This window comes from Loxodonta africana, chromosome 3 (genome assembly GCF_030014295.1).
Source record: "Loxodonta africana isolate mLoxAfr1 chromosome 3, mLoxAfr1.hap2, whole genome shotgun sequence".
NCBI lineage: Eukaryota > Metazoa > Chordata > Mammalia > Proboscidea > Elephantidae > Loxodonta > Loxodonta africana.
The window spans coordinates 72,540,386-72,564,610 of NC_087344.1; the positions used below are offsets into that span (position 1 = coordinate 72,540,386).

The 24,225-nt window shown below is 46.8% G+C and overlaps 4 protein-coding genes across 6 annotated transcripts in view; all 4 read right to left on the minus strand.

The window, feature by feature from the left end:
- The window catches only part of STK40 (serine/threonine kinase 40), a 51,327-nt gene extending 49,653 nt beyond the window's left edge, over nucleotides 1-1,674 (minus strand). The window contains exon 1 of one of the 2 annotated variants that reach the window (XM_003415499.4): nucleotides 1,487-1,674. In XM_003415499.4, coding sequence (XP_003415547.2) covers nucleotides 1,487-1,493 — 7 coding nt within the window. In that variant the 5' untranslated portion in view covers nucleotides 1,494-1,674. Of the gene's footprint in view, nucleotides 1-1,068; nucleotides 1,180-1,486 lie in introns of those variants that run through there. The other variant, XM_010595216.3, reaches the window with a different exon arrangement.
- A 2,773-nt stretch (nucleotides 1,675-4,447) lies between these two features.
- LSM10 (LSM10, U7 small nuclear RNA associated) lies at nucleotides 4,448-6,522 on the minus strand. The gene has a single exon (XM_064281733.1). It carries the CDS (start codon nucleotides 6,520-6,522, stop codon nucleotides 6,157-6,159), a length of 366 nt encoding a protein of 121 aa, XP_064137803.1. The 3' UTR covers nucleotides 4,448-6,156.
- Nucleotides 6,523-8,752: 2,230 nt separating this feature from the next.
- On the minus strand, nucleotides 8,753-10,495 carry LOC135230719 (tigger transposable element-derived protein 1). Its single transcript, XM_064281732.1, has one exon. The coding sequence runs from the start codon at nucleotides 10,493-10,495 to the stop codon at nucleotides 8,753-8,755; it is 1,743 nt and encodes a 580-aa protein (XP_064137802.1).
- Nucleotides 10,496-20,957: 10,462 nt separating this feature from the next.
- OSCP1 (organic solute carrier partner 1) overlaps nucleotides 20,958-24,225 on the minus strand; it is a 40,710-nt gene continuing 37,442 nt past the window's right edge. For both annotated transcript variants that reach the window (XM_023554543.2, XM_003415500.4), the window contains 3 exons: nucleotides 23,885-24,024; nucleotides 22,709-22,772; nucleotides 20,958-22,471 (listed from right to left, as the gene is read on the minus strand). In XM_023554543.2, the coding sequence (XP_023410311.1) occupies nucleotides 22,355-22,471; nucleotides 22,709-22,772; nucleotides 23,885-24,024 (321 nt within the window). In that variant the 3' untranslated portion in view covers nucleotides 20,958-22,354. The remainder of the gene's footprint in view (nucleotides 22,472-22,708; nucleotides 22,773-23,884; nucleotides 24,025-24,225) is intronic.

Sequence of the window (24,225 nt, forward strand, 5' to 3'; positions counted from 1 at the left end):
CCTGTTGTCATGTGGGAAATGAATGAATGAATGAATGAATGAGGGCTTCTTTCAGAATGTCCAGATATAAACCACAAACAACTGGCCCACAGGGCCCTTAAGGAGCTCTGGAGGAACTCACAAGTACTGTTTACAAACAAGGTTCTTGGGACCTACAATTACATTTACCATGACTTAGAGTCCGTCACATATTATACTCTTCCTTATCTCATGCAAAACTACTCAGCCAACACAGAAAGGTGCCCAGCCCAGCGTGACTACCCTCTTACCCATGGTTCTCAAAACCAAGCAAAGCCAACCGGTTTCCTCCCATGACTTAAAACAGAGCAAGGTCTACCCTACCACAGAAGACGGCTGTCATCTCTTCCTTCCGCCAACAAAAGGCATCAAACTTGGGGAGTGGGGGTGCCCAGAGAACGCGACATCGGGGATCGGAATGCCCCTACCTAAGGACTGCAAGGTGGGGCCAAGCGGCGTGGGAATGGGCGGGCCCGGCCCGGGTACAGCAGGTGAAAAACACTGACCACAGCAGACTCTCTCCTTGGAAAAGGCTGGCCAAATGTAGCACTGGCAGGCAGGCAGCTCTGACTGGTACCTGAACGCTGCCTAGGATGCGAAAATTCCCCGGCAGCTATGGTGCTTGTGCTCCTGGAGAAAGCCCTAGCCCTCCCTGGGGATTCGTTCTAAGTTTCAAGTCACTCTCGGGATCAGAAGGGAAGTATGGTGAGACAGGGGGTGTCTCGTGGGAAAAATCTGGCTGGGCTCAGTTTTTTCACTTACTGGCTGAGTGTCCCTGGACAGGACTGGCAGTGCCCACCTACCAAGGCTGCGGCAAGGACCTAGGCTCCCCGCGGCCGCCCCGTGCCCGGCGCGCAGCAGCCTCCGCCCCCGTTGCCCTCAGCCGCCTAAGAAGGGCAGACCCCCCAGCATAGGAGGAGGCGTGCGCTGTTGCCATTTCTGTCGCATCTGGATAGCCCCGGACTGTCAGCTCGGTCCCTTTGCCACGGCGGCTGAGGCCCGCCCCGCCAACCCCCTCCCTGCTATCCACCTCGCGACCCCCGACCTCACCTTCCCCGGGTGCTCAGCGCTGCTCGCCCATAGTCCTTAGCCCGGAGCCGGGGCTGCTCGGCGCTCCGTGCCGGGGGCCCGGGGCCGGGCCGGGGGCGTGGGAGCCGCTCACCGCCGCCTCCCAGCGCAGCCGCCCGAGCAGCCACCGCCGCCGCCGCCGCCTCCCTCCATGGCTGCGGCGCCGCCACCTGACAACGGAAGTGACGCACCGCCACCCTCCTTTCTGGCCCAAGCCACAGCCCCGCCCCCACCCCTCCCCCTTGCCTGTGTCTACAACAACCCACGGCCACCATCTTGACGACGGGCGGAAGCCTTCAGGCAAGAGGCCAGAATCAGATTGCTGATTGGTTCACCCTGGGGTTTGGGCCTAAATTTGTAAAACGATTGGAGGCTGAGACTCTAAAGGGGCGGTACTTACCGCTCATCTATGCCGGCGGTGAGGCGGGAACGGAAGCACGGACCCCGCCCTGAAGCCACCGAACCTCGTGTGCCCTACACTCGCCCTGGCTGGGTAGGAGAGGTCTCGAGCAGTTGGAAGATGGCCAGTTGTAGTGTATTTATCTGAAAAGTGGCTCTTCTTTGATCCCCATTTTACCGGTTTCTGGAGCTCTGCGGAGAGCGCTGCAGTTAGGTTCAATAAATGACAGGAATTCCAGTCGCAACCCTCACAATTCATTCCCTTCTAGGCCCCCTCTCCTTTGTAGAAACCCAGAGAATGGGTATCTTCGACCTGGAGATCCCCGGAGACTTGACTAGGGAGGTTTACAATGAAAAGCTTCTATTTACGCTTCTAGTCATCTAACCTCAGTCCCTCCTGCTGCAGTTTCGGTCCCTTTCTCCTCCTCCAGCAACCACGCCCTCCATGAATCAGCTTCTTGCAGCAGCAGATGAGCCCTTTAAAAGGATTGCATCAGGCTGGTGACTCACTGGGGCCCTCTGAGAGCCCGGCTTCCCTCCCCTGGCATGCAGAAGCAGCTAGAAGGGGTCAGTGGCAGCAGGACTCGCGGCCATAGACCCACTCTTTTATCTTAGAGGTGTGAGCCAGGGTGCCTGCTGCATATGACTGTCTAGCTCCTGGGTGCGTTTCTCGCTGTCCCCGGGGTCATTCTGTGTCCATGTGTGGGCACATGTGTCTGAGCCTGTGTGCACTGCCGAGTTTTCCTAGGGCGTGTGGCCAGGCACTTATGTGTATGTGCATTTGCCATTGCCACACAGGTAGTGCCAGGACATGAGAGTTGGGGTGAGGGAGGTCTGGCGGCCTCTGCCTTTGTGCATTTGTCTCTCTGAATGCCTAGTGCCCACTGAGATGATCGAGCTGGATAACACCATAATCAAAACAGCTCCTGCTGCTGTGCCAGATGCTGTGTGAAGCACTTTGGAGACATAGGCATCTCCAGGTGGGAATTAGGAGTCTGTTTATAGATGAGGGAGCTACAGTTCAGGGAGTGAAAGTAACCTGTTCAAAGACACACAGCTAATAATGGCAGGGCTATGATTGGAACTAAATCTGGTAGATTCCAGAAAGCTTGGATGTGCATCCTTGCTGCATCACTTACAAGCTGGGTGACTGTGCAAATTCCCTATTCTTCCCAGCCTGTCAAAATAGGGATAACACATCATGGGACCAAGCAAGCATTCCATGAGCTATGGAAGCAGCTTCTCATGGTACCTGCTGAGTGTTCACATTCGTCTCAGTTACAGAACTTAAATGAGGTGAATGACCAGAAGACAGCCATAACAATGTCCCGGCCCATCATATTCCTCTCTCTGACAAAGGGAAAAGCCTAGGGATTCCGGAAGCCCTGACTCTGACAGGAATCAGTTCTGGGTTTTCCAGAGCTGTAATTATCAGCTAGATGAATCACTCGGGGTTGACACCACCATCCCCACTCCCAGGAGACTCTCAGCTGATTCAAAATATAGGATTTTAACAAAGGAGAGGCGGAGGAAGAGAGGAGAAGAGGTAATGAATAGAAAGTAAAGGCGTCAGCCAGAGGAAATGTAAAGTTGTCATCAGGACACCAACATGGGGAGACTGCTAAGACATGCACACACACACACACACACACACACACACACAGTGACATATTTTCCTGCTGGCTCTCCAGCTCTGGGCATACTGGCAGACGGTGCTGCCATAACAAAGTGACACCTGTCACAACAGCATAAGATGGTTGCTTGATGAGGCACAGGCAGATCTGCCTATCACAGAAGACCTTCAACCTCCAGGGGCTTCCTCAGGCTTCTGAACCCTAGTAAGCCCTACTTGCTGGCTGGTCTCTGGCTCCTCTTTGTGCCCAGACCCCAGGGGCTGGATATGGTATAAGTTTTGAGTGCCAGATCCATACCCTGTGGCTGGGTACCATCACTGAGGTGAGCAGGCACCTCCTGTCTTACTCTGTCATCAGTGTGATGTCAAGAGTGCTAGGAGGCACAATAGTATAGTGTAGTAGTTAAGATCATGGGGTCTGGAATCAGGCAGACCTCAGTTTGAATCCTTACTCTGCTGCTTACTGGCTCTATGACCTTGAGCAAGCTGCTTCATCTCTGAGCCTGTCGGCTCATCTGTAAAATACTGTTGTTAATACACACCTCCAGGGTTGTTATAATGATGAAACGAGATTATTCTTTCATTCCACAAAGATTTACGGAGTGTCTGCTATGTGCAGAGCATTGAGCTAGATCCTTGGGATCCAGTAATACCCAAACAGTCAGCAGCTCTGCCCTTGTGAGGCATGTAAGGCCCCTAGCACAGGGCCTGGCTCATAGTGAGATTCAACCAGCAGTAGCTGTTTTAGTCAGGGAGGAGCAACCCGGCAGTCAACTTTGTGGACTGATGACCTTCTCACCTTCAAAGCCTCTTGTAGTATTTTCCCTCCTTGAGAATCTCATATTCGGTAAGATTTTGTCTCCTATACAATCTACATCAAGTAACTTCTTCCTTTTGGTTTATGACAGCCTTGTGTTACAGCCATTAGATCTTGTGCTCAGTAAGAGGAAATCAGTGTGGCCACCATACTAAAAAAAAAAAAAAAAAAAAACCTGTTGCTGTCGAGTCAATTCTGATTCATAGCGACTCTATAGGCCGAATAGAACTGCCCCATAGGGTTTCCAAGGAGCACCTGGTGGATTTTAACTGCTGACATTTCGGTTAGCAGCTGTAGCTCTTAACCACTATGCCACCAGGGTTTCTGATCACCACACTAAGTTGGTATAATTCCAGCCCAAAATGGCCTGATAAGCCAGCTTGATCATAGCTTGGGTGCTGTTTCTAGGTCTTTCTGGAATACTGACAACTCAAGGGACCCCTGCTGCCCTTGGGGACCCCTACAGCTGGGGATGCCAGACTGGAAACCACTGAACTGGTCTCTCAAGTTCCATCCAGCTCTTCCAGGCTGACAGCTGGAGTGGCTGGTTCCCTTGTATGCCTCTGGAGAAATCTGAACTTCAAGCTGCAGACCCACTGGGACTTCATCGGAGCTGTGGTAGTTCCCTCCCCCAGGTGAGACCCCTGTAGTCTCTCTCCAGGCAAGGCGGTATATGGGGAGGTGGGGGTAACTCCTCCACGCCACCTGAGCACTCAGAATTCCTGTGACCCACACACTGGCTGAAGCCGCAGGAAGGGGGATATGTGTGTGCTTGAACAAAGGCCATGGCAATGAGTGGCACAAAATCCAAACTCCAGTGGGGGCATAACATGTTGAAATAATGTCTTTCATCTTTTCTTTGGTGTCCCTCTGCCCTTTCCTTATGCAGTCTATTCTGCTTTCCTGCCTTCAGGAAAGGAATGACACAACACAACTGAGTCAATTTTTAGCGTCTGAATTCCAAAAGCCTAGCCTTCAGGGAGGAATGGAAAGAATCCCTGTGCAGAGATACAAATTTAGAAAACTGTGTATCACTGGATCTGGGCGACTGAGACTTGGCGGCGTCTCTGACAATGGAGGAACTTCTCTTCAGGCTCCTAGCTGACATCATCAGCTAGGTCTAGGGGATCTGAGAGCAGGAGGAACCGTGCTCCTTTTCCTGGGTGGAGCGCCAGGGAGGTAACAAGACCCTCAGGAAGAAACAGCTGTGTGCCGCATTTGGGTAAACAGGGCTTAACTAACCTAATCAACTAGTCGCTGAAGAGTCAACTCCGACTCATGTGACCTCATGTGTGTCAGAGTATAACTCCACAGAAATGTCTACAAGATAGCTACAACAGAGACTTGGGTTCTTATCCCCACAACCCCCTCCCTCTTCCTCGAGGAACCAAGGACTCTTCAGAATCTGAGACTAATTTCTTGCTGTTGGCTGAGCCCCCACATCTGAGGTGAGGGTTTAGGATACTTCACTCTCTCCACCTCAGGAAACAGAAATGAGACCAAAAGCCTCCTCCACAGGGGGTCTGAAGCGAACAGCCACTTCCCACCTGACCAGACTGAGGTACTCTCCTACAACAGTTCTCAAACTTTGCTGCATATTAGAATCACCTGGGGGAACTTTAAAAACATCCCAATGCCCCAGCCAACTAAATCAAAAAATCAGAGGGTGGGACCCAAGCCTCAGTTTCTTTTAAAGCTCCCCAGGTGATGCCATGCGCATCTCAGTTTGAAAGCCAGTGTCCTACTGCACAGGAAAGGCAGGGAGCCCCACACTCAGCAGGGAAAGCATGAGTCATGGACTTATTTGTATCCAAGTTTGGTCTTATGAGAATATGAACACAACTGCAAGAGAAAAGGGGACAGTTATGGGTGGCTCAGGCTGAGTATATTTAATAATCCTCATGGCAGAGGTTGAAATGAAAACTATTCGACAGACTACCTAAATCAGTAAATCAGGAATTCAGATGCAAACGATCAAAAGAGGGGCTTGTCACTTATCCCAAGGCCACAAAGAGATAAATTAGATTCTGGGTTCCAGGGTGAGTCTGGGAGGTAGAACTCTGTGAAAGGCAGCTGTGACAGGAGGTGTCTGTCCAACACCGGTCTCTGGGCTGGCCCTGCTCCCTCCTCAGGCTCAGGGCAGGGAGGAATGGCAGGGAGTTGGCTCAGTAGAACTCAGTCGGAACCTGAGTCGGGGGTGGGACGTGCTGAGGGAGCAGCCTCACTTATAGTTTTTGGAGGGAAATTCCTGCCTGCCCTGGCCACCAAAGTTGCGCACCCGATGGATGATCTGCAGCTGCTGCTCGATGGTGGCGGTGATGTTCACGTCATCGGGAATGTGGACGTAGCGGACGTTACGGCCTGTAACAAATAGGTCATCCAGCTCAACCTGATGACCCCAACGGTCCGTGTAAGTCACATTGGCTAGGCGGATGTTCATGAATGCATCGACGTTGTCTATGCGTCCGCGGGCAACGCTCTCGTCCCGCAGGTCCACGGTGGTTACCTGGCCCTGGAGGCCCTGCAGCAGGATGATCAGGCTGTTCTCAGAGATGGTTCGCTCCTTCACAGAGTGGCTCAACGCCATTCTTTTGCACCGGCTGGCTGCTCGCTGTGGGCAAGAGCACACAGATGGGAGCTGTAGCAGGCTAGAGGGTGCAGTTGTCAACTCACGTATACCGGGTTCTAGTCCCAAATCCCCAGCACAGACCTCCCCAAGCCTACTCCACCTCCCTAGTGTTTGTGTTTATGAAGTACCCTTTGGGACAAAGGTACACATATCTCATAGAATTCTCATACCACCTTGTAAGCCAAAGATTACTTACACCCATTTTATAAACGAGGAATATAGGGCTAGGAGAGGTTAAGTAACTTGTCCAAGGTCACAAAGATGTTAAGTGGAGGTGCTGGGATTCAAATCTATCCCTGCCTGACTCCAAACTCCACACCAGTGGTTCTGAGTGAGCACTGAACATTAGAATCACCTGGCAAGACTTTACCTGGCCACCATGCCCCAGAGATGTGATTCATTTGATCAGGGGGTGGGGCCTAGTATCCTATTTTTTAAAGTTTCCCAAGTCTGAGAATCACTGTTCTAATGTATAGTTTATACCTGTCTTAGTCATCTATTGCTGCTATAACAGAAATACCACAAGTGGATGGCATTAACAAGGACAAATTTATTTCCTCACAGTAAAGTAGGCTAAAAGTCCAAATTCAGGCTCCAGGGGAAACCTTTCTCTCTCTGTCGACCCTGGAGGAAGGTTCTTGTCGTAAGTCTTCTCTTGGTCTGGGAGCATCTTAGCGCAGGAATCTCACGTCCAAAGGACATGCTCTGCTTCCGGCGCTGCTTTCTTGGTGGTATGAGGTCCCCAACTCTCTGCTAACTTCCCTTTCATCTCTTGAAAGACAAAAGGTGGTGCAGGCCACACCCCAGGTGAACTACATTGGATCAGGGAGGTGATCTGAGTAAGAGTGGTGTTACAATCCCACCCTAATCCTCTTAATATATAATTACAATCACAAAATGGAGGATATCCATACAATACTGGGAATCATGGCCTAATCAAGTTGATACATTTTTGGGGGGACTTAATTCAACTCATGACAATAATCTTGTCGCTCAAAGTACGGTCTGTGGACTAGCAGTTTCAGCATCGTTTGGGGACATAACAGAAACGCAGGCTCTCAGGCCTCATCCCCACTGACTGAAACAATCCGTATCTTAACATGATCCCTAGGTGAATCATATGCACGTTAAAATTTGAGAAGCCTTGGTCAACACCAGTTCTTAAACATAGTGAACACTTGAATCACCTGGAGGACTTGCTAAAACAGACTGCCGGGCCCTACCCCAGAGCTTCTGATTCAGTAGGTCAGAGGAAGGGCCCAAGAATGTGCATTCCTAACAAGTTCCCAAGCGATGCTGATGTTCCTGGTCTGGGGCCCACACTTTGAGAACTACTGGTCTGCACAATGCACTTGCCATACAAGTAGGAATTTAGATAACTAATTGAAAAATAGTAGCATACAATGACACTGAGTTTTGAAGGTAGAGAGACCTGGGCTGGAATCCCCCCTCCACCCACTAACTCTGTAAACCTAGGACAAGTTACTTAATGTCCCCAAACCTGTTCCCACATTTATTAAACTGTAGGTTAAATGAGGCTAACACAATCTCACTACATTGAATGGACTTTCCTTTGCTTTTAACATGCCTTGATTTTGTATTAATGTGACTATGTCTTTTCTACCCCCTATCTTCAGGCCCTTAGTCGAAGGTGGTGAAACCATCTTTCCTTACAACCTTACTCGGAATCCAGGCCAGAGCTGAGCAGGCTGGCAGTAAGGGTGGCAAGCCAGACTATGCCACCGACTGGGGAGAATGGGAGCTGTATCATGGGAAGAGTCTAATGGCCCCATCTCCCCTACAGGTTTCAGGTTGAGGAATCTGTGATCGAGTAAGGGTTTGGGACTGTGAAGAGCAATCACTGGATCTGGAGTCAGACCCGGACCTGGGTTCACAGATAGGTTCCACCAATTCCTAGGAGACCTTTTGTAAGTCACTTAGCTTCTCCAAGCTTGTTAACCCCTCGGTAAAATGGGGATGATGATGACCCTTTATAGGCATACCTCGAATATATTGCAGGTTTGGTTCTAGACCACTGCAATAAAGCGAGTCACACAAATTTTTTGGTTTCCCAGAACATATAAAAGTTATGTTTACACTATACTGTAGTCTATTAAGTGTGCAATAGCATTACGTCTAAAAAAAATGTACATACCTTAATTAAAAAATACTTTATTGCTAAAAAATGCTAACTATCATCTGAGCCTTCAGGGAGTCGTAATCTTTTTGCTGGTGGAGGGTCTTGCCTCGATGTTGATGGCTGCTGACTGACCAGGGTGGTGGCTGCTGAAGGTTGGGGTGGCTGTGGCAGCTTCTTAAAATAAGACAACAATGAAGTTGGCTGCATTGATTGATTCTTCCTTTCACGAAAGATTTCTCTGTAGCATGCAATGCTGTTTGATAGCATTTTACTCACAGTAGAACTTCTTTCAAAATTGGAGTCAATCCTCTCAAACCCTGCTGCTGCTTTATCAACTAAGTTTATGTAATATTCTAAATCCTCTGTTGTCATTTCAACAATGTTCACAGTATCTTCACCAGGAGTAGATTCCATGCCAGGAAACCACTTTCTTTGCTCATCCATAAGATGCAACTCCTCATCTGTTGAAGTTTTATCAGGAGATTGCAGCAATTCAGTCACATCTTCAGGCTCCACTTCTAATTCAAGTTCTCTTGCTATTTCCACCACATTTGCAGTTACTTCCTCCACTGAAGTCTTGAACCCGTCAAAGTTATCCACAAGGGCTGGAATCAACTTCTTCCAAACTCCTGTTAATGTTGATATTTTGACCTCCTCCCATGAATCACAAATGTTCTTAATGGCATCTAGAATGGTGAACCCTTTCCAGAAGGTTTTCAACTTACTTTGCCCAGATCCATCAGAGGAATCACTACCCATGGCAGCTATAGCCTTATGAAATGTATTTCTTAAATAATAAGACTTGAAAGTTGAAATTACTCCTTGATCCATGGGTTGCAGAATGGATGTTGTGTTAGCAGGCATGAAAACAACATTAATCTCCTTGTACATCTCCATCAGAGCTCTTGGGTGGCCAGGAGCACTGTCAATGATCAGTAGTATTTTGAAAGGAATCTTTTTTTCTGAGCAGTAGGTCTCAACAGTGGGCTTAAAATATTCAATAAACCATGTTTTAAACAGATGTGGTGTCATCCAGGCTTTGTTGTTCCATTTATAAAGCACAGGCAGAGTAGATTTAGCATGATTCTTAAGGGCCCTAGGATTTTTGGAATGGTAAATAAGCATTGGCTTCAACTTAAAGTCACCAGCTGCATTAGCCCCTAACAAGAGAGTCAGCCTGTCATTTGAAGCTTTGAAGCCAGGCATCTTCTTCCAATATAAGGCTGTTTCACCTACATTGAAAATCTGTTCTTTAGCATATCCACCTTCATCAATTACCTTAGCTAGGTCTTCGGGATAACCTGGGGCGGCTTCTACGACAGCACTCGCTGCTTCACCTTGTAATTTTATATTATGGAGATGGCTTCTTTCCTTAAACCTCATGAACCAACCTCTGCTAGCTACAAACTTTTCTTCTGCAGCTGCCTCACCTCTCTCAGCCTTCATAGAATTGAAAAGAGTTAGGGCCTTGCTCTGGATTAGGCTTTGGCTTAAGGGAATGTTGTGTCTGGTTTGATTTTCTATCCAGACCACTAAAACTTTCTCCATATCGGCAATAAGGCTGTTTTGCTTTCTTATCATTCGTGTGTTCCCTGGAGTAGCACTTTTAATTTCCTTCAAGAACTTTTCCTTTGCATTCACAACTTGGCTAACTGTTTGGCGCAAGAGGCCTAGCTTTCGGCCTATCTCAGCTTTTGACATGCCTTCCTCACTAAGCTTTATCATTTCTAGCTTTTGACTTAACGTGAGAGAGGTGCGACTCTTCCTTTCACGTGAAGACTTAGAGGCCATTCTTGGGTTATGAACTGGCCTAATTTCAATACTGCTGTGCCTCAGGGAATAGGGAAGCCGAGGAGAAGGAGAGAGAGAAGGAAATGGCCAGTCGGTGAAGCAGTCAGACCACACACAACGTTTATCGATTAAGTTTGGTGTCTTATATGGGCGGGTTCCTGGGCCCCCAAGCAATTACAATAGTAACATCAAAGATCACTGATCATGGATCACCATAACAGATATAAAAATAATGTAATTTCAAGTCTGAAATATTGTGGGAATTACCAAAACATGACCAGAGACGCGAAGTGAGCACATGCTGTTGGAAAAACGGTTCCGATAGACTTGCTGGAGGCAGGGTTGCCACAAACCTTCAATTTGTTTTAAAAAAGCAACATCTGCGAAGCACAATAAAACGAGGGATGCCTGTACTCACAGAGCTGTGGGAGCGGGTTTGGGGAGATGAGCTATATACTCAGTAAGTCAGGAAGAAAACACTTTCCTTGCTCCTCCGCAGTCCTCCGGTTCCGGGACCTCCTGCGCTCCGCCTCCGGCACGCCACCGACCCAGGCCCACCGCGCCGGATCCCTTCCGCTTTCCCTGTTCGGGTCGCTAGAAAGCTAGCGGACTCCTAGATAGGCCCCCTGAAGCCTGCGGTAGCCCGCCAAAAAGCCATAGCAACGATAGGGCCACTCTATCCTCCGGGAACATAGAGAGGGCGTCAGTGCGCAGGACTCGCGTCACCGCGGAGAGTCGGAAACTACAATCCCCAGAATGCCTCGCGAGTCTCCAGGGCTCGCACGTTTATCGCCTCTGGTTTATGTCATCGGATTCTTCTTTGGAGTCATTTATTCGTTCAACAAACATTCATTGAGTCTCCAGCATGTGTCAGGCACCGTTCCAGGCATTGGGGTATACAGCGGTGACCAAGCAGACAACCTCCCTAACCTGACGGCGCCTAAATCTAGTGGCGGCGGGTAGTAGGGTGGGGGGAAGGAGGCGGGGAGGGTCTATAAGAAAATAAACAAGAAAAATATGATAAATCTCTTCAGAGAATTAAAATAGGGTGGTGTGATAGTGAAGGAGTGGCTACTTTATTGGATGGTCAGGATGTCCTGAGAAGGTGACATTTGAGCTGAGGTGGATAACACGAAAATCAAAAGACCATTGCAAACAGTTTGTGCAAAGGGCCAAGTGGAAATGAGCTTGACGATTTGTAAAAACGTAACGGCCAGTGAGGCTGGGTGAGTGATGTGAGAACAGGTCTGAAAGGAAGGCAGGGGCCAGAGCATTTAGGGATTTGTAAACCAAGGTAAGTTCAGATTTCATGGTTAAAAGTGCAGACTCTGGAGACCATTGTTGGTAGGTGCCGGGGAGTCGGTTCCAACTCATAGTGACCCCGTGTAGAGCAACGAAACACTGCCCAGTCCTGTGCCATCCTCACAATCGTTGCTATATGTTTGAGCCTATTGTTGCAGCCACTGTGTCAATCCACCTTCTGGAGGGTGTTCCTCTTTGCTGACCCTCTATCAAGCATAGTGTCCTTCTCCAGGGTAAGTGAGACAAGTCTCGCCATCCTTGCTTCTAAGGAGCATTCTAGCTGTAGTTTTTTCAAGACAGATTTGTTCGTTCTTCTGGCAGTCCATGGTTGTAAAAATGATGTGGCATGGGCATCTTACCACCTCTAACTTCACAACGGGGAAGGAGAATCAAGATGAACAGCCCAAGGCTGAATGCTATGAGATGGAGGTCAGATATGCTTCCACCCTTCCTCCAACCTTTTTACCAACTCTGACACTAAACATCCCTCCCATGGCACTCTCTACTTCTCTGCTGGGTTTGATAATTCATTGCAATGGCCATACTCACAATTATGGGGTCTATTTGGGAAGTAATAGGGTACAACTCAGGATGAGGAAGGACTCAGGATACAGTTCTTTGATCAGGACAGGCGGTTCTCAGCTGTGTCCACAGACAGGCCTCTCTCTGGCCCTCGGCCCCTCAGCCCAACCTCTGCTCTGCTAAGGTAAGAGTTACTTTAGCTCCACTAGTAAGTGCCTGGAGGTACCCCACTCCAATAAGCCTCAGCTGAAGGTGCTCAGCTCTCTCGCTTCGTGGGTTGGCAAGCCTAGCTCCACCGACAACTGCCTGGAGGTGTCCCGCTCCACCAGCAAGCCTCCTGCCTGAAGGTGCTCAGCTTTCTTGTTCTGTAGGCTGGGAAGCCCACTGTGCTGTCTCCTGTTGGCCTTGTTACCTGATTAGGGTCCATGCCCTGGAGCAGTTGAGCCAATGAAACATACTCTGAGTCAGAAAGAGTAAGAAAGTTTATTCAGGGAATGCATACATCACCGGGGACCCGGCAGCAACACAGGCTGTCTCTGTGGAGTCCCAAAGAACAATTTTACATTAGAGCTTATACAGAATTTTACAAGGGTTAGAAGTGTCTTTGTAGTTACTTGGCTGGAGGTATTCTCAAGAGGAGTCATTCATTACAAGAGAGTGACAAAAGATACCTGTCAGACATCTCTTTATTAGGCTAAAGACATACATATCAGATACCTGGGCTCCAATTTTCCTGTGGGGGTTGTATGCCACAGGTGGTTAGACATGACAAAAGGTTATTTGCTCCAGTTTAAAACAAAGAACAAAGTTGTTAACATTTGGTCAAAACAAAGTCATTAACAGAGGTAAGTGAAGGAGGAGGCAGGCAGAGCAAGAAGAACTTACAGGTTTATCATTGCATTAGTTAACGTCAAGTTCTCAGTTGCCCATTTTGAAAAAGGAGAAAACATGCTCGGGAGTATTGGGGTCACGGTCTCCTGGTTCTGCTGCCTCTGCTGCCACTGTTTCTCTGCTGCTTGCCGTCTTGCTATCTCTGGTATTACAGCTCTCTCTCTCTGTCTCCCCGGTCTAGGATGGTCTCAGTGCAGGGATCCCAGGTCCAAAGGACTTGCTCTGCTCTGGTCTCTTCTTCATGGTGGTAGTTAGGCTCCCTCTGTTCTGGGACTGGCTCTCTTTAAGCCTAGCAGGATGGTAAAACTGACTGATCCCCTTGTTAGGGTTTCATACACCTTATTTGCATAGCCCCACCCCCACAAGGGTGCCATGTGCCTTATTTTTAGCAAGCTGTATTATTAGCAAGCTGTCTAATCCCCTTGGTGGGGCACAAGCACCTTATTTGCATAGTCCCACCCAATCTTTGGTGGGAGTTTTAAGACCATGGTGAGAAAGGCACTATAAAAGTGATCCATTGCACCACAATGGTATATTCAATATTCTTTGCCAACACCATAATTCAAAATGCATCAGTTCTTCCTTGGTCTTCCTTATTCATTGTCCAACCAGTGTCTCTTAAAGTGTGGTCTGGGAACTAGTTGCCTCAAAGTTACCTGGGGTGCTTGTCAAACCTAATCCCAGACTTACTGAATCAGAAGTGGAGCGCAGGAATCTGCATACTTAACAATGCACGATAAAATTTGAAACCCACTACCCAATCAGACTCGGCCACTCAGCAATTCCCAAACATGCCCTACAGTATCCTTTCCGCCTTGGCTATCCTGTTCCATCCACCTCAGGTCCTCCGTTATCTATCCTTAGATGTTAAAATCAAATCACTCTTTCAATGCCCAGCCCAACTGCCGCACCTTTCTGAAATCTTCACTGATGATCTCAATTGGTCCTGATGTCTCTCATCTGACCCCTATAGAATGTTGCTTGCATCTATCCTAGTTTGCTTACCACATGCTGATTCACCATAGGTATTTATGCAGATCTTTCCATGGACTCGATGGCACTGGGTTTGGTTTTTGGTTTTTACCTTCTGTACTAGTCTTCTAGCTATTGGGACAGGGAGAAGGCCTTAGGAGGCACAAATCTTTCACATTGTAAGCCACAGCTGCACAAGGAACACTAGTATTATGAATGTGTGGAAGGTGATAGGGATCTGAATGAAGATGGTGGCAGTACAGGTGGAAAGGAGGGATGAATGCCAAAGACCCTGGGAAGAGCCAATCAGAATCTTTAGGGGCTGATTGGAATGTGGGCAGAAGGAGGAGGAAATCAATGATTTACATTTTAAGGTTGGGTATCCAGAAAGGTGGTGGCCCATTGATAGGAATAAGAGGGTTGCAGTGGAGGTTCATGCTTGTGGAGGATGTCTCATTTTTGGCTACTCAGTAACTGAATTCCTTTCCCCATGTTTGGGAAAATCAGACATTCTGTGAATTTTGGTGGGAGGAGGGATTCTGCTTCCTACTACAGATGATTTAAAGACCAGATGTTGTCTCTGATCCTTGTTAGCTACCATGTGGGCTTGTGATCTAAACTCAACCGTTCTCAGACTTTAAATTGGGTGCAAGTGACACAAACCAACAGTGCTGTTTAGACTCCATCCTGGGGTATGCATCATTCAGTGTCTCATTCCAGGGAGTAGTGCTGGTGCTGGAGTTCTTTCCTTTTTGCCTACTCTTCCTTGGTTCCTGGCCATTTTCTGGTGGTACTCCAGCCTTCCTGACAATTCTGCGAGTTGCCTGATGCCTTTTCTATTTAAGGAGCCAGGGTTGGTTTCAGTTTTTGCAAACCAAAAACCCTGACTAGGATAGGGACCCACTTGAGTTGAGGTCATTTCAGGAGCCTTGACTTTCTCTATTCCCTTTAGATAGGCTCTTTGTGGTTCTGTTTCCAATTGTCAGAGGATCAGAGACTCCTGAGAGTCAGAGTAGAGTCTCCAGGTCATCGGCTCCAACTTGCCACCAGTGCCAAAGTCCCTCCGCAAAAGCTCCCCTAACCCCTGCCTGAACAACTCCAGTGACAGGCAACTCACTTCTTTGCAAGTTGATCTCCACTGTTAGGAAGATCTTGGTAACTTCTACGCACTGCATCTAGTTCTCTTCTATGGAAAATATGTCTTATTTTGCATTATATTTCATTTTAAAAGCTTCAAGCCTTAGTAGTAAAATGAGTTTGGTTTTAGACATCTTGAGTGTGAGGTGATGTGGAATACCTCAGTGGAAGTGAGATTGCGACAGGGGTGGGGGTGGGACAGAGACTTGTGAGTTAATAGCACAGACGTAATCATTGAAGTTACTAAAATGTCCTCTGAAAATAAAGTGATGCGGAGCACTTTGCAGAAGAATGCAAACTGAGCACTTCAGGGAGCACACAACATTTAGGCAGCAATGGGGTGAGAGTAAGGGAAAGGGTGAGAGTGAGAAATGGTGTGAGAGGTAGACTGAGGCGAGGGCAAAGAATGGAAAAAAAAAGTCAGGGATGAAATAAGGATCAAATATCTCATGTACATTCTCTGGCAACTGACCTGTCCATTTTGACAGACTTTTTTAAAATTTTATTTTACTGTGGTAGAATATATATAATAAAACATTTGCCATTTTAACCATTTTTTTGTGTACAACTCAATGACATTACATTCACAATGTTGTGCAACCATCACCACTATTGTTTCCAAATTTTTTCATCACCCTTAACAGAAACTCAGTACCCCTTAAGCAATACCTCCCCGTTTCCCCTTCTTCCCACTCGACCCTGGTCACCACTAATAAACTTTGGTCTCTATGCATTATCTCATATAAGCAGGATCATTGACAGAGTTTTTACATCAAAGTCTGTATAATACAGGGCGATCCTCAATCAGAAGCCACTTGGGGAGAGAGAGGAGAAGTGAACAGAAAAGCAATACAATTAGGCTAGAGGTTGACAGTTTTAGTTTTAAGAAGCCTGTTGGGCAGAGCTAAGAGCTTCCAAAAAGTCCAGGAAAATGGGGATCAGAAAAGGCTATTGAATCTACCAAAGTTGGGACCTGGAGAATTGGGATCTATGTGGTGATAAGAGCTACAGGGGTGCTAGGAAGGAGGGCGGGTGAGGCAGCCCCAGAATTGTGGGGTGCTCCCCACGTGGCTGAGGAGCAGGTGAGTGAATGCAGAGGAATACGTGGGCAGCTGGACAATGAGGATGGACAGAAAGGAGAACCCTGGAGAAGGCTGAAGGTGTGGATGGGAGCTGTTTATAACGGAGGAGACCATCAGCAGCCATTCAGATAAATATTTGAGGTGTGGAAAGTCGCTGGGTGTGATTGAGAGGAGGATGGGTACGGATAAAAGATACCTTGAGGGAGAAGAGAGAGCACACAAAACAAGCATTATCTTCCTGTCAATTGTGACCTAAACTGAGAGGCCTTTAGGACATCTGGAACCTGAATCAAATACCCTTGGCTGACACAAAGGCCTCTCCTTGAAAGACTGCCGGCCCCAGCGTTTCAGAAAGCAGATAAGGAGTTTTATAAAAAGGCAGAGTGATCTGAGGCCAAAGTGCACATCTAGCATTTAGGAGCCCTGGGCTCCACGCTAGCTCCACTGGGCTGGGCCGGGGGGATGGTGTGCTTTCTCCAGGCCTAACGCAATTGCAGCTTTGTTAGTTTGCAGAGCTCACAGAGAATGTTATTTTGGGCAGCAGAGGCACCAATGATCAGAACAAAAAAAAATTAGATGGTGTGTGGAGGGGAGTGTTAAGGTAATCAAATAATCCAAAATAATTTCTATTGGCCCTTGGAATAGAAGCCCTGGTGGCACAGCAGTTAAAGCGCTTGGCTGCTAACCGAAAGGTCAATGGTTTGAACCCACCAGCTGCTCTGAGGGAGGAAGATGTGGCTAGTCTGCTTCCATAAAGATTACAGCTTTGGAAATCCTGTGGGATAGTTCTACTCTGTCCTATACGGTTGTTGTGAGTCGGAATCAACTCAATGGTAACGGGTTTGGTTTTTGGTTTTGGCCCATGGAATGCATCTTGACATTCTCACTTGAAAAGGGGTAAGTTATGATCTGAAAATTTACTTTACACCAAAGCAAAAAGCTATACTGGGGAGAATCAACTGCAGAGGGTTTTCCTTACCCCGATCCCTTGTAAACAATTCTTCGCACTCCATCTAACTTCTAATTCCTGGCTGTCCCGGAATTTAGCAGCTGAAAAGTTTATTCAGGGCATAATTTAAAGGAAGTAGGAAGTAGGTATTGGTTTTCAGATTTTAATTTGGGTCTTTAAGACAAAGTATTATGCTAAATACATATATATGTATATATATATACTTTTTTTTTTTTTTTAATTTGCTTTTCTCTTTCTGCAGTTTCCAGTGATTTGAGTTGGTGCAAAAGGGACAGCTTAGCTTTTACATTGGATGTAAACCAGAGTGACAAATCAGATGGCTACAAACCAGGTGGAAGTGCTTGAGGGAATCTGACCCTGTTTAGATTTGGGGATCTCAAGAGTCTGGTTGGAAACCCTGGTGGCATTGTGGTTAAGGGCTTTGGCTGCTAACCAAAAGGTTTGCAGTTTGAATCTACCAGGTGCTCCTTGGAAACCCTGTGGGGCAGCTCTACTCTGTCCTATAGGGTCACTATGAGTCAGAATTGACTTGAAAGCAGCAGGTTAGAGTCTGGTTATCAAGCTGAGCTTTGTTTCTCCCCTATGAGGATCTGGATTTAAGGGAAAAAAAAGTGAGTTTAACCTTTAAAAATTGTTAGATTCATATGAGGACAATGTGGGATGACCTTCCTTTTAGAGCTAAGGGCTAAATATTTTTCCTTTTCTCTTCTCGCCTTACTCTCAATTTATTATGTTCTTTCCTCTGGGAGCCTGTCATAGATTGAATTATGTCCCCCCAAAATTTGTGTATCAATTTGGCTTGGCCATGATTCCCAGTATGGTGTGATTTTCCTGTATGTTGTAAATCCTGCCTCTATGATGTTGATGAGGGAGGATGGGTGGCAGTTGTGTTAGTGAGGCAGGACTCAATCTACAAGATTGGATGGCTTCTTGAGGCAATCTCTTGAGATACAAAAAAAAGCCAGCAGAGAGACTGGGGGAACCTCATACCACCAAGAAAGCAATGCTGGGAGCAGAGCGCATCCTTTGGTCCCAGGGTCCCTACACAGAGAAGCTCCTAGTCCAGGGGAAGATCGATGAGGCCAATGGAGAAAGAAAGCCTTCCCCTGGGGCTGACGCCCTGAATTTGGACTGTGAAGGAATAAATTTCTCTTTGTGGTATTTCTGTCATAGCAGCACTGGATAACGAAGACAGAGCCATTAAAGTATTTTTGTTTAGAAGGCTTTTCTAGAGCTTTGTCTTGCATAACATATAGGGCATTCTAATACTATGATAAGAACAAGAGTGGAATAGTTCGAAACCCACTTGAGAAAAGGCTACAGTAACAGAAGAGGTGAGAAAGCAGATATATCCAAAAACACAAGAACCACAAGGCTGGGGACAGCATGTGTAAAAATTCCAATTCTTACACCCAACCTGGGACAGGACCTAGGAATTTGCAAGCTCAATGAACTATTCAAGCAAGCCAGATTTGAGGCACTAAGCTAGTTCTCTTTGCTACGGATGAGGAAACAGGCTCAGTGAGGGTAGCTGGCCCAAGATGACATGGTGAGTTTGGGGCAGGGATGGTACCAGAACCCAGTGTCCTGACACTGACCACGGTGTTCTTTCCCCTAAAGTGCCTGGGTACTGTTGATGAGGACAGCTTCCTACCCCTCTGGCCTGGTTTAGTATATTTGCAGAGTTGTGCAACTATTGTTGTTAGGTGCTGTTAGGTTCTAACTCATAGCAACCATATGTACAACAGAACAGCACACTACCTGGTCCTGTGCCATCCTCACAATTGTTGCTATGTTTAAGCCCACTGTTGTAGCCACTATGTCAATCCATCTCCTTCAGGGTTGTCATGGATTGAATCATGTCCTCCCCAAAATGTGTGTATTAACTTGGTTAGGCCATGATTCCCAGTATTCTGTGGTTGTCCTCCATTTTGTGATTGTAATTTTACGTTAAAGAGGATTAGGGGGGATTGTAACACCCTTACCAGGTCACATCCCTGATCCAATGTAAAGGGAATTTCCCTGGTGTGTGGCCAGCACCACCTTTTATCTTTCAAGAGCTAAAAGGAAAGAAGGTAGCAGAGAGTTGGGGACCTCATGCCACCAAGAAAGCAGTGCTGGGAGCAGAGCATGTCCTTTGGACCTGAGGTTCTTGCGCTGAGATGCTTCCAGATCAAGGGAAGATTAAAAAGGGCCTTCCACGAGAGCTGAGAGAGAAAGCCGTCCCCTGGAGCTGACAACCTGAATTTGGGCTTGTAGCCTACTGGGCAGTGACAGAATAAATTTCTTTTTGTTAAAGCCATCCTCTTGTGGTATTTCTGGTATAGCAGCACTAGAAGACCAAGACAAGGGCCCTGGTCCTCCTCTTTTTCACTGGCCCTCTACTTTACCAAGCATGATGTCCTTCTCCAGGGACTCATCCCTCCTGATAACATGTCCAAAGTACACAAGGTGAAGTCTCACCATCCTCGCTTCCAAGGAGCACTCTGGCTGTACTTCTTCCAAGACAGACTTGTTTATTCTTCTGGCAGTCCATGGTATATTCAGTATTCCTTACCAACACCATAATACAAATGCACCAATTTTTCTTGAGTCCTCCTTATTCATTGTCCAGCTTTTGCTTGCGTATGAGGCAATTAAAAATACCATGGCTTGGGCCAGGCACACCTTAGTCCTCAAAGTGACATCTTTGGTTTTTAACACTTTAAAGAAATCTTTTGCAGCAGATATGCCCAGTGCAATATGTTGCTTGATTTCTTGACTGCTGCTTCCATGCGCATTGACTATGGATCCAAGTAAAATGAAATCCTTGACAACTTCAATATTTTCTGTTTATCAAGATGTTGCTTATTGGTCCATCTGTGAAGCTTTTTGTTTTATGCTGAAGTGTAATCTATACTGAAGCCTGCAGTCTTTGATCTGATTCTAGAAATCATGGAGATCCCAGGTGTGCAGAATAAAACCCCAATCCATAGGGTTTTCATGGCTGTGACCTTTTGGAAGCAGATCGCCAAGCCTTACTTTTGAAGTACCACTGGGTGGGTTTTAACTGAAAGCCTTTATGATTAGTAGTCCGGCATCTAACAGTCTGCACCACCCAGGGCCTCCTTGGCCTGGCTTTAGAGGAACACTGACGCGTTAGTACCGGGTCCACATCTGAGCCAGAGTCACCCTATCTTCTTTTTTCTTTGCCTCTTCCCAACTCTCACATTTTCTCTGGAAGTCCTGAACCACCATGCGCGTAAACTTGTTTTTCTCAATATTTGTGCAAGTCTGGAGACATGAAACTCAAAAGATTGCTTCATCCCAGAGCTGCCTTACCAGAGATTTGTATCTTGTTTATTTACCAAGAGGATGATGGTTTGAAATTCTCCGTATTGCTCTGGGACAGGTAAGGGTGGAGGCTGCTGCTTCCTGGCAGTTTGTGGCCTGCTTCCAAGGCCCCAGGACATGCTCAGAGCAGACAGTGAGGTTTAGGTTTGTTACACAGTGGAAGCCAGACTCAAAACAGGACAGAGTCTTCCCATCCTCTGTCACCCAATCAGGCCACCCCAGACTGCTCAAAAAAAGACCGAAACAGAAGGCACTTTGTAAACCTGTAACAGCTGTTTAATAGCACAATATACTTCTCCCGAACAGACCTTTTGAGGGGTTCTTTGTAGGTGAGGAAGCATAACCTTAATAGGTACGAAGCAACTTAAATTTATTTGGAGATTTCCCTTTCTGTATCCAAATTCTTTGCTGTAGGCTGGCCAAAGGGCCAATTCTCTGGCCCTCGTATTCCACAACTATGTTTGCCTCCACTCTTCCCGGGGTGAGAGGGTCTGGTGTGGTCCCTGTGGTTGGCCCAATCTCAGGTGATGATCAGCACAGCTCAGTTTTCTCCTACCCTCTGCCATCCTGGATATTCCTTCTACAAGACTGAATGGACCTTCGTCTCGGGGTTCTGGTAGCCCCGAACCCACCTGTTACTTAAACCCAGGGGTGCGCATGTGGTTGAGGGCTGACTCTTCTTCCTGAAACAACAAGGGAAGGCTTGGCCTGAGGTTTTTTAAGTGGATTCTGATTAGACTTGGCATCATGCCTTGCGAAGAGAAGTAGCTAAGTGGGTCCATGCAGGGGAAAGTGGCACACCACTAATGCCTCCCATACACCCAACCAACCTAAGGCTCTGCTTGGTGACTGAGGGTAGAGGAGAGGAGACAGGTGTCAAAGCACATCATGCTGGTGTCTGTAGAAGGCAAGAACACTAAAGGGCAGAGGAAGACTATGGGGGTAAGGAGTACATGTCATGCTGAAAAGGAAAATATTTTCTTGGTACACATCCCCATATGGGAGAAGCCCATATCCACATATGGAGAGAGATGGGCAGAGAACTACAGACACCCACATGCCACTGCTTGGGCTCAGCCGATTGCTCCCTGTCACGGCTTTGCTTACTCTGCCTCTCTGAGGTGACAACTCCTTGTATACCAGGGAGTCGAGGACTGTCTAAACTGGGTCCCAACTGTTTGACGCAACTCCTTTCCTAATTATTTCAAACTCACAAAGAAGAACGCATCCCAGAGAGCTCTGAAGTCTCTGTTATGACTTACCAGCCTCTGTGAGATATAGAGCCCCACAAGAAAGCTGTAATATCAAAGTGGCAACAGAAGCATCCCCTTACTGACTCTGGGACTTGAACCCATAGCCCAGGATGCTTTGGATGGTTGCCATGAAATTAGAGAAAGAAGATGGGAAAGGTCCAGCTTAAAAGCTAGAATGTATTTTGCTGAAAATATATGTGTGCAGGTGCCTTCGAGACAGTACTTTCTGAGGGAGACTTGCACCGTTTGTTACAACAGAAACAGGAACAGGAGGCAACAGGCAACGGCTCCACTCAGTAGAAAACTAGCAGCATTGTTTTGGACCGGGGGTCCTCCCCAGGGGTGGTCATCAGGTAACCTGTCCCGTGCTGGTGGAGGGTGTGCCTGGTCAGCACCACTATAGCTCATCCATCATGGCGAGCAAGTCCTCCCCCTTGCTGGTGCTCCATCGTGGCTGGTCTGTGATCTCAAACTCCCCCATGATCCGAGCCAGCTCTTTGTTCCTTTGCTGGTCCTGTTAGAGAGAAAGAGGTGACAGGGAATGAGAACGATGTGTCAGCAGACTGCCTCTCTGTGAAGCAGACATTGATGTCCCATTCCTGAGATGCATTTCAGTTCCTCACCAGTTTGTCAGGAGAGGGTCTACAGTTACTTGTAAATTTGAGAGAAGAAGGGAGGACTTTGAGGTTTGAGGTTATTACAAGACGAGGAGGGGACTAATATTTGACCCTGGGTAATTCCCTGCACGTACCTGGGTAGCCTGTATGTTGATAACTTCATAGGATAACTCTTCTGGCCTGGTTAAAGCTGCTTGTCTGGATGGGATGGTAAAGAAAAGGGTCACAGGTTAGCTAGGGATTTCTCCCTGGTAGCACGGCAAATTGGCTCTTGAAAATTTGACAACCTATTTTTTTCTGCCTCATCTTCTGTCATTTCCCTCTAATTTTTTTACTGCATCCCCAACCAATGCACTCTTCACTCTAGAAAGTCAAGTTCTCCTACATCTCTGTGCCTTTGGACATACTAAACTCTGCCAAGAATGCTTTCTGCTTTCTCTGCTTGGCAAACTCCAAGACCTAGCTCAAATGCAACTCCTCTAATCCAACTGTGTAAAGCTAGACATACTAGCCTCAATTAGAGCATTTATGACTCTATTTAAAATAACTTATATACATGTTTATTCTCCCACTAAGCTGGGAGCTTCCTGAAGACAGGGCCTAGGTCTTATGCTCCATCTTTGTATCGCCAGCACTTAGCATATTACCTGACACACAGAAGTGCACACAAAAAATTAGTTACATGAATAGGAAAACAGAAGGCAACCCTGACCCCAAATATTTGGTTGTGAGGGGATCACACGAGACAGTTAATTCAAAAGTGCTTTGTAAATTGTAAAGTACTTGTAAATCTTGGTAAAGTACTACCACTATTGGTTTTAGATAAGGTAGGGTTAAGTGCTCAGCTACTAACTGAAAGATTAGCAGTTCAAATGCACCCAGAGGTGTCTCCAAATATCACAGTTCTAGTCTGAAACACATGGGGTCACCGTGAGTTGGAATCGACTCAACAGCAACTGGTTTGGCTTTTACTGGTTTTTGGTCTGATCCCAAAGTCATCAAATTCCAACTTCCCTCTGGTTTCTAACAGACTTTTCTTAGTATCATCATCTTGGCTCCTAATTCTTCTTGTTTAGATCTGCTCTGGTAAATAAAAAATTAGAACTCTTTTGTGAAAGAGTATAGGAGTTTCCAGCAATTTAATCCTGATGAATTCTTCTTTAACTAGGTTATTAGATTTGCTGGTATTTCATTTGTGATTTACATCTGTACTCACAAGTGTCCGTGGTTTATGACTACCATTTTCTTGGTTCTTAACAAACTTAGGATTTTTATGTATATCTTAAAAAAAAAACAGGTTTAAGACCTACTCCTCTTCTTCATCGGTGGTAAAGAGATTCAACCGGAATCCTGGCTCAGGGCCACTGGGTTTCTTAATCTCCATTCCTCCCATCAGCCTGGCCAAGAAATTCAGCTCTTCTTTAGCAAGAGGGTTTGGAGTAATGTTTTCCTACAGAAACAATTTCATGACTTTCAGCCACATAAAGGAGACTGCATTTTCTGCTAAAGACCCCGGAGATCCAGAGTAGTATTATAAACAAAACAAGGTAAAACAATAACTGTTTAAATTATTTCTGGGAAGAACTGGGTCCAAACAAAGCTTAAGCAAACAGGCTTAACCAAAAGAAAAATAATCCACGTCAGAAGTAGG